The sequence below is a fragment of the Zonotrichia leucophrys genome, chromosome 20 (assembly GCF_028769735.1).
Source record: "Zonotrichia leucophrys gambelii isolate GWCS_2022_RI chromosome 20, RI_Zleu_2.0, whole genome shotgun sequence".
In the NCBI taxonomy this organism is placed as follows: domain Eukaryota; kingdom Metazoa; phylum Chordata; class Aves; order Passeriformes; family Passerellidae; genus Zonotrichia; species Zonotrichia leucophrys.
This window is the reverse complement of record NC_088189.1, coordinates 194,567-213,443: the sequence shown is the minus strand read 5'-3', so window position 1 is coordinate 213,443 and position 18,877 is coordinate 194,567. Positions and strand designations below refer to the sequence as shown.

The 18,877-nt window shown below is 40.5% G+C and overlaps 1 protein-coding gene across 3 annotated transcripts in view; it reads left to right on the top strand.

The window, feature by feature from the left end:
- Positions 1–16,986, top strand: part of PREX1 (phosphatidylinositol-3,4,5-trisphosphate dependent Rac exchange factor 1) — a 111,130-nt gene extending 94,144 nt beyond the window's left edge. For 2 of the 3 annotated variants that reach the window (XM_064730256.1, XM_064730254.1), the window contains exons 25-40: positions 167–428; positions 2,067–2,273; positions 2,481–2,569; positions 2,953–3,035; positions 3,652–3,742; positions 5,392–5,520; positions 6,110–6,151; positions 7,714–7,931; positions 8,963–9,062; positions 9,693–9,836; positions 10,475–10,589; positions 11,022–11,088; positions 11,830–12,017; positions 12,689–12,791; positions 13,335–13,402; positions 15,597–16,986. In XM_064730256.1, coding sequence (XP_064586326.1) covers positions 167–428; positions 2,067–2,273; positions 2,481–2,569; positions 2,953–3,035; positions 3,652–3,742; positions 5,392–5,520; positions 6,110–6,151; positions 7,714–7,931; positions 8,963–9,062; positions 9,693–9,836; positions 10,475–10,589; positions 11,022–11,088; positions 11,830–12,017; positions 12,689–12,791; positions 13,335–13,402; positions 15,597–15,639 — 1,949 coding nt within the window. In that variant the 3' untranslated portion in view covers positions 15,640–16,986. The remainder of the gene's footprint in view (positions 1–166; positions 429–2,066; positions 2,274–2,480; positions 2,570–2,952; positions 3,036–3,651; positions 3,743–5,391; positions 5,521–6,109; positions 6,152–7,713; positions 7,932–8,962; positions 9,063–9,692; positions 9,837–10,474; positions 10,590–11,021; positions 11,089–11,829; positions 12,018–12,688; positions 12,792–13,334; positions 13,403–15,596) is intronic. The other variant, XM_064730255.1, reaches the window with a different exon arrangement.
- The last annotated feature ends 1,891 nt before the right edge of the window (positions 16,987–18,877 follow it).

The following is an 18,877-nucleotide window of genomic DNA, read 5'->3' as shown; positions in this document are numbered from 1 at the left end:
GTGGGTATTTTTCTAGAATGATTTTGTCATATAATGTAATTATATAAAACAGTTCAGTGAAATTTTAGTTTTTCCTGTCAGAACTCCACTTATTCTAAATGATCATCACTGAGATGGAGTGGAGAAAGTTGTGAGAGCCATACTAACTAGATCCTTTAATGTTTAGTAGGTACCTTAAATCCAGTCTCATATACTCAGCATTGCATCACCACTATGGCTGCACCATCTTGGAGATGTCCAGCCCCAGAAGATGGAGATCTTGATGGTAGCTTTGGCCAGCAGAATGGAGGAACAATTTGGGAAGAAAGGGGACTCAGTTTTCTGCTGAAACAGGAAGACTGGGAGATGCAGGACTCCTACTTGCATCTTTTTAACAAACTAGACATTGCACTGAAGGAAATGAAGCAGTATGTCATTCAGATAAATAAGTGAGTACAAAATCCTGTATGCACTGGGGAAAGAAATCCTTATAATTTTGAGGCAGTAATCTCCAAAAGCACATTGTGTTGTCAGCCTCTTCAGACCTGCCCTTGTATGACAAGTCCTTGCTGTTTGTTTCTACTCCTGGGCAGATCCACTAGTGTTTGTATTACTGTCTTTTGCTTCTAAAAGTCTATCTGAACTTGACGCCACTGTTTTGCTTACTGTATAATCCAAAATAAGAATCTATGTGTTGTCAAGAGCCTTTGAGATTTTGTCTGTCTTAAGGCAGAAATAAGGGTTGAAATGAAGACAGTTCAACAGCTGAAGCAAAAGGTGCATGCAAACAAAGCAAAACCAGGGATTCATTCACTGCTTCCCATGGGCAGGCAGGTGTTCAGCCACCCTCAGGAGAGTAGGGTCCCATCCTGTGCAGTGGTGACTTGGAAAGACAAACACCATCACTCAAAATAGCCCTTCTTTCCTCCTTTTCCACCCACTTTATATGCTGAGCATGGTGTCACACGATCTGGAATACCCCTTGGGTCAGCTGGCGTCACCTGTCCTGGCTGTGTCTCTTCCCAGTCTTCCCACACACCCCAGTCCCCTCCCCAGTGTGGCTCTACAAGGGGCAGAAAAGGCCTTGGTTTTGTGTTAGCTCAGCAGTTACAAGACCATCTCTGTATTATCAGCTTTGTGCTCAGCACAAATCCACAACAGTCCCCTACAGCCAATGGAAAAAAAATTAACTGTATCTCTGCCAAAAACAGCACATGACCAAAACTTCACCTAAGCGGAAAGCACATGGACCCTTGGTTTCAACATGTATACAGAAGGGTGGTGGCTGCTGGATAGAGCCAGTGAGCTGAGGAGGAGAAATCCAGTGCCTTGGAGGAAGAAAGTGAGGACTGTCAGGCCACCGTGGTCACAGTGATTATGTTACACCTTATAGAAGTAGAGCACCTTTGGAAACAGGACCTTCTGGTAACTGGGATTCATGGGAATCTCCTGAGGTTTAACAAGACCAAGTGCGAGGTGCTGCACCAAGTCGGGACGGGCTGGAGAATAAAGGGACTGAAAGCAGATGTGCCAAGAAGGACTTGGGAGTGCTGGTGGCTGAGAGGCTGGACATAAGCCATCAGTGTGCACTGACAGCATCATTCAGTCCTGGGCTCAGCCCCACAGTGTGGGCAGCGGGTGAAGCTGGGGGGAATCTGCCCCTTTGCCCTGCTCAGGTGAGGCCCTACCTGCAGAGCTATTTCCAGCTCTGGGGTGCCCAGCTCAGGAAGGAGATAATCCAGAGGAGGCCATGGAGACGATCAGAGGGACAGAGTAGCTCTGCTATGGGAAAAGGCTGAGAGAATTGGGATTCTTAGGCTGGAGAAGAGACTTTGGGGTGACCTAATTGCAGTCTTCTGATACCTAATGGGAGCCTGGAAGAAAGATGAAGAGAGACTCTTTAGAAGGGCCTGGAGTGACAGAACAAGGGAGAATGGCCTCAAAGTGAGAGCATGTTCAGATCAGATGTTGAGTAGTAGTCTATGTAAAGTGCTTACAAAGGTAGCTCTGATTTCGCATAGCTGCATTTAGCTTTGGTTGTGACAGTTCATTTGTGGGACTGAGAGCTCTGTGTTGTGCTTCTGCAGACTTTTGTCCACCATAACAGAACCTACAGAAGGTGGTGCCTGTGAGCCACCATCTACTGAGGACACATCCTCACCTTCCCTGGGAACAGAAGAAAGTGATCCTGACAAAGCTGAGCATGGTGGAATCAAGAAAGTCTGTTTCAAAGTTTCTGAGGAGGACCAGGAAGACTCTGGACATGACACAATGAGTTTCAGAGACTCCTACAGGTCAGTCTGAAGATTGTGCCACTTGTACCTTACTAGTACTGTGTTTCAAAGTTCTCATTCCAGTATGGATTCAACAAACAGGTTGTTTTCCAGTCAGTTTCACAGAGCGAGGTTTGGGGAGACAGTGCTAATAAAGCTGACCAGCAGCGTGGGTGCCTGGGTGTGGGGACAGCCTTTGTTCAGTGCCCTCTGTGCTCTCCTTTGCAGTGAGTGTAACAGTAACCGGGACTCTGTGTTGTCCTACACCAGCGTGCGGAGCAACAGCTCTTACCTGGGCAGTGATGAGATGGGATCAGGTGAGTGTGTGCACAGGTCACAGGCAGCATCCTTCTTGTGCCCGGCCGTTCGGCAGTGCTGACAAGTCTTTGCTGATTATAAGCAGTTGTATATTTAATTTGCACTGGTGGTCTCTTCAAAACTAATCACAAGAACATAAAGATACAGATTTGCCTCTTTCTAATAAGCCACAGTAAATTTGGAACATGGGAGAGGTATTAGGCAGGGGTAAGTTTCTTTAGTTATTGGACACTTGCATAATATGAAAATAATGAGTATTTTGGTCTAAGAATTGGAGATAAAACAGCAATCATTATTTACTTCACACCAGTGTGAAGATGTGCCCATGCCTCATCATAGATCATGTTTGTAAGTTCAAAGCTTTTCATTTCTCCTGTATTAGGAGATGAGCTTCCCAATGATATGAGAATACCTTTAGACAAGCAAGACAAACTTCATGGCTGTCTGGAACACCTTTTTAACCAGGTATGTAAAGCATTATTCTTACACAGAATTGCTTTCTCTTTATCAATGTTAATCAAGAAATTTTAAGTTCTAAATTGTGTTATGAAATAATATTTTGAGGAACGCATACTGTCAAGATTTTGGGGTATACAGTAAGCAAGTATATTACAGGACAGTTTGATGAATCACATTTATCTGTGTTATTAAAGTTGCCTTGTGATTTAAGCAAGGCCGACTTGCCCTACCTACAGCTTAAGACTAAGGGAAAAATAGCTCTCATGAAAAAAAGGACAAACTTCAAGTAATTTGATGAAAATGGATCACATTTGCAGATTTCATGAGGTTCTCACAAGTTTAGCGTGCAGATGTGTTTATAATGTGTAAGCACAGAGAGTTGTTTGCTATTCTCTTACCTCATCAGCACGTAGATCATCATTGTGCAAAATGCTGTTGTTAAATGTTAATATTAAATTAAATGGTTCTTGAGGCCAGTTCGTGGCTACAAAGTCTGACTGCTATGTGTCAGTCATTCCAAAGTACAAATAGGGTAAGGGCTGTGGCAGTTTCCAACAGGAGTTCTGTTCAGATTTTCTTCTGCAAGTCTTACTGACACTGATTGATAATGTTCCAATTGTAGGTTGATGCAATCAATGCACTTCTGAAAGGACCAGGAATAAATAAGGCCTTTGAGGAAACCAAGCACTTTCCCATGGACCACAGTTTGCAAGGTAAAGAAATAGATTGACTGTTTAATAATGTGATTTCCAAGACTTCAGAGCTTAACATGAAAGCATATGTGCTATGGCCACACAGAGATCCTTAACTCTGCAGTCTACCCAGTCGTGCATTAGGCACATACCATGTCTGAAATTACTGAATCTCCAGGAAGTAATTTTTATGGGCAATCCTCCTGAAACACACAGAAGCCTCTTTTGTCACATGCTGCTCAATTCTCGCAGCCCTTTCACAAGTTTCCAAATTCCCGCTTTGCTGTGAACGTATTTGGAAGGGTACAAAAAAGTAAGGATAGTCAGATTCAAGGTGAAGGAGTGCTGTGATAAGCTGATGAGGCGTTGACTACTGCACATCCAAGGCAGCAAAGGTTCTACCTCAGTTTGCTTAATGATTTACTCTGCTTTTCTTCAGATGGATGATTGTTGGAGTAAATTCATCCTCACATAGCACTTATTTTGAAAACTAATTCCCATAGAGAGCAAAAAGATGATACCATATTTTCTTTTTCCTCAGGGAGTGTGATGACTTTGGTCTTGATGGTCTTTTAGGGCTCAGGATGTTTCTTTTCTGCCTGAAATAGACAGGATTTTATTTTTGAAATATTTGCTTCATTTCCTTTCCCACTTGAAAGCTGAAATATTCCCTACTACTCCTGCTGTAGCTCAGGTGCTGTAGGAGGTGAGAGCTCCAACCTCTCGCAGGCTCTAGTTTTTAGTTACGGTGGCAAACTCTAGAACTAGAGATATTTTCCTACTTTTTTTTTTTTTTTCTTTGACTCCAGAAATAACTCCTGTGAAGTTCTGGTATATGTACTCATCTCTATGAACACATTCACATTTGTGTAGACTTGAGGAGCATTTGTTAGCCTTTTCATTCACTGTTGGAATGAAGTGAAGAAATAACAGATGTTTCTTTTACTTTGCTTAAACAGAATGTCATTTATTAAAAGTAGATTAATTACGCTGAGAGAGTTAGTTAACTGATCACACTGAGGAACAGACAAGCCCTGCCTACACTCAGATGGAATCTTGGACCACAGTATCTATTTAATAGCTACCATAGCCACCTTTTTGTGATGGATGGACCTGGAATGTTCTTCTGGTCCTGTCCAGGATCAGTTATGTGGCATAATTTTTTTTTTGTTCTCTGTTTGTTTATGCACTTCATCGCAAAAAATGAGGTGTTTGGCTTAACTACATAGCTAAGTCATGGAGAATAAATTTTCTACTCTATAATTAATAGTTAGCTTTCATTAGGCAAAAGCATTCTTCTCATCGTACAATGGGATGTGACAGTTGCAGCCAAAAAGTTGATCTTATTCTCTGGACCTACCCAGTACAGCTGCCTGCAGGTCATTAAAGGCAGAGGAAGCAGGGGTTCTTTGTCTAGTGAGTGGGGCAGAGCTCCCTGCACTGTGCATGTCAGCCAGGCCCACAGTCCTGAAAGCAATGCAGGGAGACTGCTGATAATGGGACCATGGGTTTTTGCCCTCTCTATTAGTTGTATTTAAGGATCTTTTGAATTCTCAGTTACTGCCATTGGTACTGTTTATCCGCTTTCATCTGTATTCACATTCTAACTCCTAAGCCATTCTTAGTTATGTGGCATTTCTTAAATGGCTAACGCACTCCATGTTTTCTAGAATTTAAACAGAAGGAAGAAACCACAGTTAGATGCTGGAATAATATTCAAGCCAGCATTCAGGAAGATCCATGGAACCTTCCACTGCGCATCAAGAACCTTGTTGACATCATACAGAAACATGTGGAAGGTCTGTAAATAAGGAAATGTTTGTTACTAGCTTCAGGGAGAAGAGATCTTAATCAAATCTAGCAGTTGATTTCATAATTTTAACTCATTTTGTAATAAGGCTGTCCCAGGCTCTAGAGAGGACCAGGTACAGCAGATTAGGGTTTGCAGAGTCCTGGTGCTTTATGGTGAAATGGCATCTGTGCAGCAATTCCAGAGGACTTTTCCCCCCTTACTTTATTTCATCAGCCCACTCAGATTGATGTCAGACTGATCTATCTTCCTGTGCTTTTTAAACCCTTGTAGAAATTGAAGAGAGAGATGTTTGGTATATTCCAAACAGTGAAGTGAATGCTGATCAGATATTACAACATCCTAAACCGTTTCCAGTAATTCATGGTAGTTAACGGATCATGTAGCCAGTAAAATTCTTTGCTACACTTAGTTTTTTTCAGTCATGAACATGTCTGTGCACGGGGCTATCAGAGTAAATAGACATGGCCATGCAGGTGCCAGGCATTTGGGGGGAATTAGGAAACTGTTAACTAGCTGCAATCACATGTACCATGGTATAATGTTGACTACAGCATTTCTTTTCTTCACTGTTTTAGATGGGAAGAATCAGCTTCTTTTGGCCTTGTTAAAATGCACAGGTAAGGGGTTCTCATTTTTTACAAAACAACTTACCCAAAAAGTCCCTAAGACTGTGTTTTTTAACCAAAAAAACCATACCCAAGAATTCCCTAAGACTGGGTTTTTCTGTCTTCATTTTTTCCTTTGTACAGTCCTCCTTCTCAGATGGAAGAAAACCCTCCTTCCCTTTACTCTTCCTGCTGTGGTGAGAACATGCAGCAAAAATTAGATCTATTGCACAACTTTTTTGAGCCCATGGATTCTGTCATCATTCCAAACAGAGCAGGCATACTGAAATTACAGCCAAGAACAGATGAAAACCTTACATGTGCAAGGAGAACCCAAATACACTGGAGACATCAGGAACCTGTTACCACATGCTAAATGTACTTGCAGAGCAAGGGACAGGTCTTTACAAGGAACCTGCCACAGTCTTCTTGTAAATGTAGCACTTACTTGGAGTCCTTTTGTTTGAAAATAACATAATATGTAACTGGAAACTGGTGCCACACTTAATTCTCAAATCTTCATAGGACGAAGATCAGAGATTTGTATGTCTCTAACTTATCTCTCAGCCTCTGCCAGGGCTGGTCTGTGAGTCTGTCCAATTCATGCTGTGTGCCAGTCTACTGACCATAAAGGCTGGGTTTTGATAGCAGATAAAATGTCTCCCAAAGTGTCTCTCTATGGATGCCCCATCTCCTGCAGCATTTCCATGAACATCCGCTGGAAAGAAGGATCATTGCCCTTAAGCTGAGAATATGGCCCAGGGCCTGGAGGAGTGTGTTAGTCAGTCTATTGTGTTCAGTGCTTATAAAAATAATCCAGACCTTCGAAGCCTCTGAGTGATGTCTTCAGCTTCTTTCCCTTGGGAGCAGTGCCTTGCCAATGAGAGGCTGCTGCAGAACGTGCTGGAGGGGCTGGGGGTGCCTGGGAAGTAACTCTTTACTTATTCATGTGCCTCTCTGGCCTGCAATCCCCTGAAGCATGACAAGATTGATTTGACCAGCATGTGGTTGCCTGGCAGGCACACTGGAAGCAAAATTAACATGGGGGAAATTCTCCCAAGAAACAAACCAATTGGTACCATATGGATGGGCCCAGTTAATGCATTAGGCATATGGGAAGCCCACAAAATACAGATGGATGGGGGAAGATTAATCTCTAATAGCCCAGGAGAGAAGTAATGGTGGGGACCTTCTTTCAATAATTCTCTTGCTCCTGTAAGTGTAAAAAGAAGGGAATCAATCCAGATATGGCTGTAACTAAGGAGTTAGTTACTTTCCAATAGTTAGTTTCTTTCCAGTCAGAAGGAGCATGCAGATGGCAGAGGGAGTAATGAACAGTCAATTGGACTAGAAAATTTTGCAACATCTTTATCTATCCATCCAGGTCACACAGCAAGGAGAGGTTATCTGTGAAGTCATTGCAAAGCTACAGCAGAAGCCAAACATTATGTGCACACACACACACACACACACACACACACACACACACACACACATGAACTACTTTGTTGGCAGTGAGAAGGAAGATGTGTGTATTCATAACTTCTTTATGCTTCTCTCCCCTTCTCTGACAGATACTGAGCTACAACTGAGACGTGATTCCATCTTCTGTCAGTCTCTTGTGGCTGCGGTTTGCACCTTTTCGGAGCAGTTACTGGCTGCTCTCAACTATCGTTACAACAACAATGGGGAGTATGAAGAGAGCAGCAGAGATGCTAGCAGAAAATGGCTGGAACAGATAGCAGCCACTGGAGTTTTACTGAACTACCAGTCTCTTCTCTCCCCCACTGTGGTAAGAATAAGAATTGTGGTATCCTTGAGTCTGCTTATGTGTGATTCTCTGCCACTCAGCACAGCCAGAGCTGTTGTACCTCTTACCTGCATTCCAGCAGCATATTCAGACTCTCACTACTGCAAACTCTGGGGATTTCTGCAGCTGACAGCCAAGTGCCTTATTCCTTATCTAGGCATATTCATCTCTGCACAAATGCTGGACCCATTGTCACACTAGAACACTATAGAAAACAGTCAGCCTTCATATTTGGAATAATACTACTGCATTTAGAGAGCTTTTAGTGCCCAGCTGTTGATAGCATGAGTGTCCTCTGCCATCCCCTGGTGAGGACACGCATCTCCCAAACAGGTGAAGAAGTTCTGAGTATTGCAGGAGTTCAGCCAAACAGAGTTCAGTCTCTCTCTGTGGTGAGAAGTCTGTGGTGCTGGGGCTTGAGGCACCAGGTCTAAGGAGAGGAGTCATGCTTGCATGGTTAATTTGTACCTAATGAACAGATGAGCCCCAGCTACAGGAGATCAGCTGCTGAAACTCTAAAAATGCTAAGAAAAGAGATGCATAAGACAGACAAGTAGCTCTAATATTATAGAGAAGGGAGGTTTTTTTCCTCTTTGTAGACATTGTAGATTGAGTGTGGAGATTTTTTATAAAATACAGTCCTAACTATCTATGTATGTAACTGCTATTTGTTTGCATTGCATAGAGGGTATCAGTATTTATTTTGCAGGAACTGATAAGCTGTTCTTTACATTTGCGAAGTTTGGAGAAAGAGATCCTTTCAAACTTACTCTGTTTTTAACCCTCTCGACTCCGTGAATCACATCAAATGACGTCTTAGCAAAGGGTGGTTATAGTTGTATCACAGAGTTAAAAAGCTGTTGGTAATTTTCTAGCTGGGATGGAGCTAATGGAAGGCTCTGCACTCTACTTTAAGTGTCCTGAACCAAACCATGCCCCTAACAATAGTACCTTCCTGTCACTCATCTTCTGGCAGATAATAATCTATTTGTGTCTGTTGCCTTGCCCTACAGAAGGAGGAGCGCACCATGCTGGAAGACATCCAGGTCACTCTGGCTGAACTAGACAAAGTTGCCTTTTTTTTCAAGCAGCTGGATGAAAGTCTTGTAGCAAGTGAGTATTCCCTGTTTCTTTGAGGCACTTTTTTTTTTGGTATGTTTTATGGACTAATATCCTCTATGATTGTAAATCTAAGAGACCATGTCACACCGGGAGAGCACTGGGCAGCTTCTCTGAAGCACTGCTGTATTCCCTCAGCTTCCCTTGCAAGCACACAGCCCCTAAAGCAGGACTGACACGATGCAATGGTGGTGCATGTTCTGTGCTGTGTAGCTGTGGCCCGTGCCATTGTGCCTCATCTGTGTGATTCTGGGCAGGGGGAGGAGATATGACAGAGAATTACCACCATGCTCGCTGTGGTGGATTCCCAGCTTTTCAGTGTCCAGTGTCTTACGCTGCCAGATCACTCTCTTCATGTCTTCTGGATATGAAATGCCATGAAACAACATGGGATTCTAATTATTAACCATATTTACTGTATTTGGATCAAACATCATACTAGGTCACACTATGATCTTTTAAGTATAAGATTTCAGAGCCTGCATTCTCTCCATAAAGACTCTCCCTTATTCACCTTATGGTGATGTGGTATGTCATTAGATAATTTAACAAACTCAAATAGCAATGGTTTCACAATTCTTCTGCTGTGGTAAATCTGCAAGTGTTTTATCTTTATTTCTCCAGATACTCATGTCGTCTACCACATCGAAGGAAGTCGTCAGGCCCTTAAGGTTATCTTTTATCTTGACAGCTACTACTTCTCCAAACTGCCTGCTCGGTTTCAGAACGGGGGAACCTTGAAACTGCACACAGTGCTCTTTACAAAAGGTGGCTATAAAAAGCTTTCTTGAGAAAAATAAGCTAACTACTGATTTTGAAAGATTAAAAATAAAAAATGACCATGAAGCTTTTAAAAAAGCAGCTGAGACCTGCAGACTCACTTAATAACCAGATATTTCTATTTTAGGGCCCTGGGGGAGTGCTGGACTTCAGAATTAGACACAGTCATGAGAACAAGATGTGCTTGTTTGGGGCTTTTTTATGCCTCAGTCATAGAGATATTATACTGGACTACATGGATAGTTTGATCTAGTGTAGGATTAAGAGATGTGCCCAGGCTACAGAGGTGTGTTTTAAGAAGCAAACACCGTGACAGAATCATCTGAGCTAGAAATCAACTTGATAAGCAAATATTCACACCAAAATATAACACAGGAAATTTCTTTCAAGGGACCACCAATGGGGAGTAATTGCTGTCAGACAGAACTGCTTTCTGTGAAACTCATCTCTGTGATGCTACCACTGTACTCCCATACTGGGAAAAGCATTAAATTTATAGACTGACAGAATCAGCCTTGACATGATCCAACAGTCATCTGCTGAGCAATGAGGCAATACAGAGATAAATAAATGAATTTAAAAAAAACACTAATAACATAGCCTTAGTAAAGTGTTTTCTTCTTCAGCTCTGGAGAGTACAGAGGGGCAGTCACAACCAGCTGGTTCATCTCTAGAAGAACTCCCACAGCAAATTAATGGTGTTTCACTCGAAAAAGTGCAGCAATACTACCGTAAACTCAGGTATTTTGTACTTCTGCTTTGCCTTAAAAGACATTGACAATTTCAGAGCACTCCTTATTAAGGGCCTTAAAATTTAATGAAAAAGATGTTCCATTCCGGATGAGGTTTTTGTACAAATAGGATTTTTGGAGATCCTCATTGTGTGGGAAACTTAATTTTTTCCCAATAGATTAGCCCATTCAGAAGGAATGCAGATTTGAACTCAGAGTTTTGTGCAGAGCTAGAATTATATTGTTCTTATTTGGGGATTTGGAATATGTTAGTGCAGACTCTGCAAAATGCTGCAATCTCAGTGGTTCAATAAGGAAGTAGATCTTCAAGTGCAAGATTTTTAGCATAGCCTTCTCAGCTGTTTTATACAAGATAGTATACATATATGTGCTTGAAGTGGGACAAACCCAACTAATGTAGTACCTACTGGCCTTTTTGCAGGACATTTTACCTAGAAAGATCCAACTTGCCCACTGATTCCAATACTACTGCAGTGAAGATAGACCAGGTATTGTTTCTGTGCTTATTTCTGCAACAAATTCTCTCATGGAAGTATTATTTCAACTTCTCTAAAATTCCATTTGTTGGATATCTGTATGGCAGATCTGTACAAACACAAACAGCATTTTAAAATATTCCTGACCTTAAAGGGGAGAATCTGAATTTCTCTGAAGCTTGGCTACAGTTGTTTTGTTGAGAAGAGTGTTCAGGGTAGACACAAACCCCCTTCACTGCAGCACTAAGGAGACTCTGTGTGGCCCTGCCTGCTCTTGCCAAACATGGTGTCTTATGCCAGACAGAATGGGCTCATTTTTCTCTCCCACAGATGCATGAAAACGAACAAATGTTCAATTTGAAATTTGTTACACTTTGTTCACTGTGTACACTTTGTTGCAGAGAAATCAAGAAAATAGTGCTGCCCAGCATCTCACATGTAGGCAGTCTGTCTAACGGGGCAGGTGATGTGGATATATGCACGTAAAGCATTAAAATGCTACTGCAGGGAACGTCTTTGCAATTGTAATACACATTGTAAACAATCTGTGTGATTTGTGATAAAAAATTGTCCCAAGCATTAGTAATTTTATTTTGCCACTTCCAAAGTTCATAAATATTGTAAATAGTTGTTACTGTGAGGCAATTACGCTTGTCTAGAATATTGTGCTTAGACAACAGTATAAAGACTTGTAAATGTCTTTATAGCTTGGTGTTAATATGCTGTGGATTGTTTTTGTATTGCTTTGTTTAGCTTATTCGCCCTATCAATGCAATGGATGAGCTTTGCAGGCTGCTGAAGTCTTTCATTAGTACAAAGCCAATGCAGTCAGGATGTTCCAGCAATGCCTCATCAGGAGCTGGCCTGCTTCCCATATCCTCTGAGCTCTGCTACCGGCTGGGAGCCTGTCAGATCACCATGTGTGCCACGGGGATGCAGAGGTGAGAGAGGGTTAAACCTGTGTGCTACTTCTGTGATGGCAGCTTCCGTCCTTTCTAGAGATGCGATCCTATTCAAAGCAAAATAAGGGAAATTTTAAGAGAATGTAATAAGGAACTAAATCTGCTGCCGTCTTTACTTCAGGATAGGTTGAAACTTTTAATACTTTTGTCAATAAGTAGTATTGACACAAAAAATTTTGTGTTTCAGTGCCTCATCCAGTGCAACTAACCAAGTGATCTTGTTGCATAGAAGTTGTAGTCAGCATTGTCTTCACACTGCACACTGAAAATGTAGGAAGTTGCTCAAAAATAGCTTTAGAATCTTGGTGTATGCACACGTTGATTTTGAAACACACCACTATTCTGCCAGTGTCTCAAAAGTAAACATTAATTTGTGAATCCCTTTAAAATAAATCAATGCAGAAGAACAGTGACACACAGCCTTGTAGTAATGATGTTGGAGACTCAAATAATTGCCATATCCAGGTGCAGCAAGACTGAGGTCATTTAATAGTTTTTAATGTAAAAAAATCTAAAAGAGTAAATAAAAGTAAATAGCTAATGGAAGCAATACTTAACAGGTAAGTGTTCTGCACATTTATACTTTCTAAGCCTATTTATATTTTTTAAGCTATGATCTGTGATTTCCCAACTCTTGTTCCCTTGTTCAGGAGTACGCTGAGCCTGTCCCTGGAGCAGGCAGCCATACTGGCCCGCAGCCATGGACTCCTGCCCAAGTGTATCATGCAAGCTACAGACATCATGCGAAAGCAGGTGAGCGTTGGCATGTCTGCTGCATGCCACCGTTGTCCAGTGACATCATGGTGCAAACAAACACCAGTTTATTGTGCCGTGGCACTGGACTTTCTGCACTGCAAACCTACAAGTCCCAACTCCTAGTAATGGCTGAATAACTACACCTGTGTGTGAGAGAAACAAGTTAACTTTTATATGTACAGCTTCTACAGCAATTCAAATCTGTGCCTCAGTGTATATTGTGTGTGCCTTGACAGAAAAGAGAGAATGTGCAGAATATTTAAGACAATCTCTGTACAGAAAAAAAACAAAGTCTCAATCATAGTGTTAAATTAGCAGAAATTACCTAGTGCTAGACAGCACTGCTTGTAAAGTAGTTTGGGACTAATTTATCTTTTAGGTTAACATAGATGATAATTGTATCCACCCAATGGATTCCAAGTATTTTAGAAGTAGTTAATGGATTCTCAAATAGGAACCACACTCCCATTATAATATTTTTTCCTAAGGATCATTTGCTTTATCAATACTGTTGGTACCATAAGTTCTCTGTTTCCACAGGGACCAAGGGTTGAAATCTCTGCCAAGAATCTGAAAGTGATGGACCAAATGCCACAGCATGCACCTCGGTAGGTTATTATGTATTATACTTTTTCTCTGAGTGCTAATTTTGTTTCTGTAAAAATTGTGGAGTTCCTGCTGTAACCAAAGATGATCTTAGTAGCAATACTGGAAAAAAAGAAAAAAAAAATTCTTTTTTCTCCCTGTACTAAACTAAGTACACACTATAGATTAATCATGTTTGATGCTTACAATTTACAGATCATCAGATTCAAGGATATCTGCAGTTTCTGAATCAAACATAGCTGATCTTTTTTGGACTGTTTCTAGGAGTTGGCAAAGCTAGTGATGGTCAGTCGTCTCTGGAATGTTTAGAAAGAAAAATTCCTGAACAGCAAATTTGACTGCAGATATGCAAAGACAATACAGTAGTGTACTTACAAGAATCTGATGGTTAATTCTGGAAGAGCAGGTTTAAAAGCAAGCACTTCCAGTCAGAGTAACCACACAGTAATGCAGCCCTAAGGAACCTCAGTTTCCCAGGGTTATATATGGGTTTGTCTAGAAGGCAGCCTTGAAAAGTACTGTGCATTTGTGACTGCATCTAATGGGAGATAGAGATGTTCATATCTCTCTACAAGAGAATAATACATTTACTTTTAAGTAAAGTATCTTTGGTCAGTTTCTTCCAATTTCACCTCTCAGAGAGAAAAGAATGTTCTTCAATAAACTGTAAGACAGCATTTTCCCACAATGGCAGTAACAATTTGTCATGGTTTAGATGACGATATATATGGAATCTGTCTGTACAAATACCAGAGAAACTTCTGTTTCTGCTGTTATTAACGGCAATTTTTACATTAAGGCAAAACAATTCTGGCACCAAAAAAGGTCCAGCATCTGGCATCAGCAAAGGTCTAGCAAAGTGTGTGTCATATCTTCAGACAGAATAAATGTGTTTGCTAGTGCCCGAGTCCTCCAAAGAGCACATTGGTTCAGTGTTAAGAAAACATCCTTAAACACTGATATCTTATTTGCCCATTAAGACTTCTGAGTTAGTCTATATTAACCCTTCTTTTAATTTTTCTTTTTTTTTCTCTCCTGTCCACTCCTCAAAATGTTTATAGAAAATTATTTTAAACTTTAGAGACACTGGTGATGCTCCCTCTAACAGTCTTGGTTCATTAACTCAGAAGTATTAAAAAGAGTAGAATTTTGCATTTAGAGCCTTATCCTTCTGTTAAATTTTAATTGCTATTTCAAAAACAAAGAAAACAATGGTGTTGGCTCCTGTACCATGGCCGGGGTGCCATCCATCAGTGTTTTGGCAGTGTAGGTATTTTGCCATATTAATGGCCACACATTACTTTGGCTCCATTGATATGGCCATAACCATGTTGCTTTCAAAAAGAAGCAGTTTTAAAAACAAATCACAAGATCAGGCTTTTTTTTTTTCTTTTGAGTACACTCTAAATCACAGTGAAAAATTCCAGAACTATTTACTTGGATTATTTCAGGACAATAAAGCTCAGATATGTGTGTTCCTACTGGGTTCCATCATAATGCAAAACAAAGCTGAGCAAAGTTAAAAGGACATCTGGTGAATTAACTCCCAGGATTATATTTCTTAATACAAATCTGTAATAGCTGTCTTGAAAGAGAAGTTATAAAAGACTTGAGTTTATTCTGATGTAAAGAAGAAAAAAGCCAATTAAAAGCACACAAAAACATACATGAATGACAAGTCAACATGTGCTTAGTGGTCAACATGTGTTTAACCACTGTTCTCAATTTGTTAATCTTGTGAGTCAAAAATTTCTCTGAGAAGATGATTATTAATTTTAAGATTTGTTCAAGCATGTCAACAAGCAGATATGTTCTTTTATGTCTTTGGTATCCCAGCCTGTATGACAGGAAGAACTTTTTTGTTCAGGAAAAGTGCTGAACTGGGTTTAAAATCAAAAGAAATAGAAAAAGAGAGAAGGGACTGTTGAGAAACCAAATTGAACCAAGGTTAAGAGTAAGTGATGGAGAGTCTCAAATAATATTGTAAACAATGATTGTAAATGCTTTAGTTAACAAATGGTTAGTGGCACTTCTAAACTTGCAATTACTAAGATTAACAGTAGGAGTATGCTTGATACATCATTACCACTAAAGCTTGCAGAATAACAAAGAAGCTGCTGACCCTTGTATGAGAATCCAGTAACTTTGTCATTATTCCCGTGATCTTTAATTCCCCACTCTTCCTCTGCACTAAAGACTCTATAGGTTGTGCCAGCCACCTGCAGAAGGGGATTTGTAGGAGTAAGAGGCACCTCCTGGCAGCCCCACGAGAGCGCTGGGCTCTGAGGAGCCCTGACTGAAGACCCTGCAAACTGACCCCGATGGTGCTGCTGTGCTCTGGAGGAGAGGGACCTGCTGGCCCAGGCATCAGGAATCTGCCTCTGAACTCCTGGAGCCCGTGCAGGATCCATGCATTTCTTTGACTTCAAATTCTTCAAACAAACACGCCAGACAAGAATGGATGCTGCTGCCATTCAGATGCCTGGAAAATGACCATTATGCTTCAAGAAAGCACAGTTCTCTTGGTGAATTGTTTGTGCAACCACCAGAAAGTTGTGGACTTCAAGATACAGCTTGGTTCAGAAAATCCTGCTGGACACCCCTCTCTCTCCCTGTACTGCCCCTGGCACCCCTTTAACTGCCAGCAGGTTTTGGTCAATGCCCTTTAGTGGTAGTTTCATAAACCCCACTTTTTCATCATCTGACCTGCACTTGAGCAAAGAATAGCACAATCTATGGTTTATTCAAATAGGAACATAAAGAATTTCTTCTGGAGTAATTTTCCACTTCAGCCCCGTGAGATAATCTCTATGCTGCAGAGTATACATTCCGTAATACTTCTTATCATTACTTCATTTTACTTACTGTAGCTTTCAGGTTTTTTATTAACACTTTTTACTAATGCCCTGTGATTATATACTCTGGAATCAGTGCTAATGAAGAGGAGTATAGGATTTTTACAAAAACTTTACAAAGAAAAAATACAGTCTGATAATCTATTTCAACAGATGTAGTTTGTAAAACAGGTCAGAAGAACTATACTTATTTATGTGGAGTGGAATAATACGTGCTTTCAATCATGTTATTATATGTACAAGATGAAAATAAAAATTATATTGTTTTAAATGGGACCAATATAATGGCAGTTACACAGCTACTCCCAGTTTACTGAAAAAAATCTACATTATTTAAAATCTTCAATATTTAAGTAGTCTTTAATACAGTTATTAAGATGTATTAGGGGTGCTTTTAAGTTAAAAGAAAAAAGGAATCATGTATATAATGTTCTTTATTTTTACTTGTTTGGAAAATTGTTCTTCATTCTGTCAGTATTACCTTAATCACTGTAGTTATTTCCAAGTTACTGGCTGAAACTAATCAAAGCATGTCAGCAGTCTCAGGACAGAAATAATGTTCTTTTGGAGTGAGTGCCTTAACATGACCAGCCCTCCCTAACATAGCAGGTGTTCAAGAAACTCCCCATTCCTGTTCCTCCACAGCCTCTTTTAAACCAGCTCCCAGTCAAGGAACCCAGGAGCGCTTTGCAGTAATGTATATTTTAGAAAATAAAGGTTTGGGGGTTTTATTTGTGTTGTTGTTTGTTTTTTAATGGGCTTAATTTTATTTTGTTAACATCCAGAGCAACTCAAAAACTAATGGATGTTTTCATTTGGACATGAAGGCCTCTCTAATTTTTCTAATCTTCTCTTGAACACAAAACTGTTTATGGCAAATTAGGAGATGCAGTTTGTTCTGAATTTCATTTCTTAATTTTTTTAATATGTGTTTTCTTCTCTCACAGACTGAAATTATTTTGGGAAAGGAACTTACTTTTTATTTTCTCTTTTTATTTTTTATTTCTCTTTTCTTTATTTCTCTTTTTTTATTTCCTCTGATCTGCAGCAACGTGTTGCAGGGAACTAGGACAGCTTATGGACTGCCAGCTTTGGCGTACAGATTTGGTACTGCATGTCCATTCTGGCATGCAACCAGATGAGCAGATCTCTGTTTCAATGCACTTTTTGTTAATTTTGGAAAAGTTACTCTTACCATTTGCTTTTTGAAGAAAAAATGGATGTTTCTTCTCTGAATCCAGAATTTCAAATGAACGTAGTACTGTAAGAACCATAGGAACCCCACCCCCTGGGTTCTTTTTTACTTTACCCCAAAGTAAAAAAGGACCCGTGGGGTGAGTCCTGCCTGGGTCCCCATCAGTTGTGTTCTGCAAAATGGCCTGGGCAAGATCCTGGCCCATGCCTGCAGCCTCTGGCAGCATGACAGATGCAGAGAAGGGTGTCCAAGGGCATTTACACTGTGCACTATTTTACACTGAAATGTATGTGTTATTCTCAGTTAAAACTTGAGAGACGTTTTTATTATTAAAAGTTGGTTTATATTATAAGGAAAGAAGGTTGATCTTATTTTCTGTTATACGTGCTAGTACTTTTGCCCTCCATTCTGTTGAGCACTTTTAAGTTCTGATATGCTTGTATGGCATGGGGAGCAGTCAGAAGTTTAAGTGACAAGGTGGGTTTGATTTCAGCTCAAACTGACAGTGTGGAGCTGAACTCTTCCTGTTTGTGCAGTCCCCTAAAGCTGTGGGGGAGACCACAGACTCCTGTTAAGGTAGAAAATAAAAACTGGTTTGATGATGTAAAATTGTGGCGTTTGAACCAGTGCTGGGAACTAACAGGTTCAAGTGGAAAAAGAAGAGGGCAATGCATGAACCAACTTGCAAGCAAAGAGAGATTAGGTCTGCAGAATTTCCAGGGCTAGAAGTGAAGAATCAGGCCTGGCACAACAGAACAAGTGCAGATTTTGTAGATTTGGAATATCTCATACAGTGGAAGTGTGGAAAATGTGGAAAACAGTCAAGATGGAGAACATGGGAACTATAGCAGCTTGATGATGAGGTGAGTATGGTTGGGTAGCAGCTGTGAGTGGAATTCCTTGTGAATCTGTCCCATAACTGAGTTTGCTGAACATTATCATTAGCCCCTGAAGCACATATATTGGCAGGCTGGGGTGATGCTGATTTGACAGACACTAATCTTGCAAAGGATCTTGGTACACATACCAAACAACGCTGAAGGACTTTGAACAGGCTGAAATTAGTGGGATTAGATTTTTCCACACAAATATTAGTTCATGCTGTTGAAGATTGAACAAAATATTTTGTTATATTTCTTGTTAACTGATAATAAAAGGACCATGTCATAGAGTTTGTCACAAGATGACACAGAGGCAATTTGATAGAATCATGAAAGCTCAAGCCTGGACTAGGAAACAGGTGGTCAGGTATGATGGAGAAGTATTCAGGCCTCTCTGCTTTGTTCAAATAAGTGAAAATGCATTAGCTAGGTATTGAAGAAAACAGATGGTTTATAAGAAAATAATAATGAGAAAGGTAAAGACAGTTCAAACTGCACATAAATACAGCCTGAAGGAGAAAAAGTGGTCAGGGCTAGATATTGGCT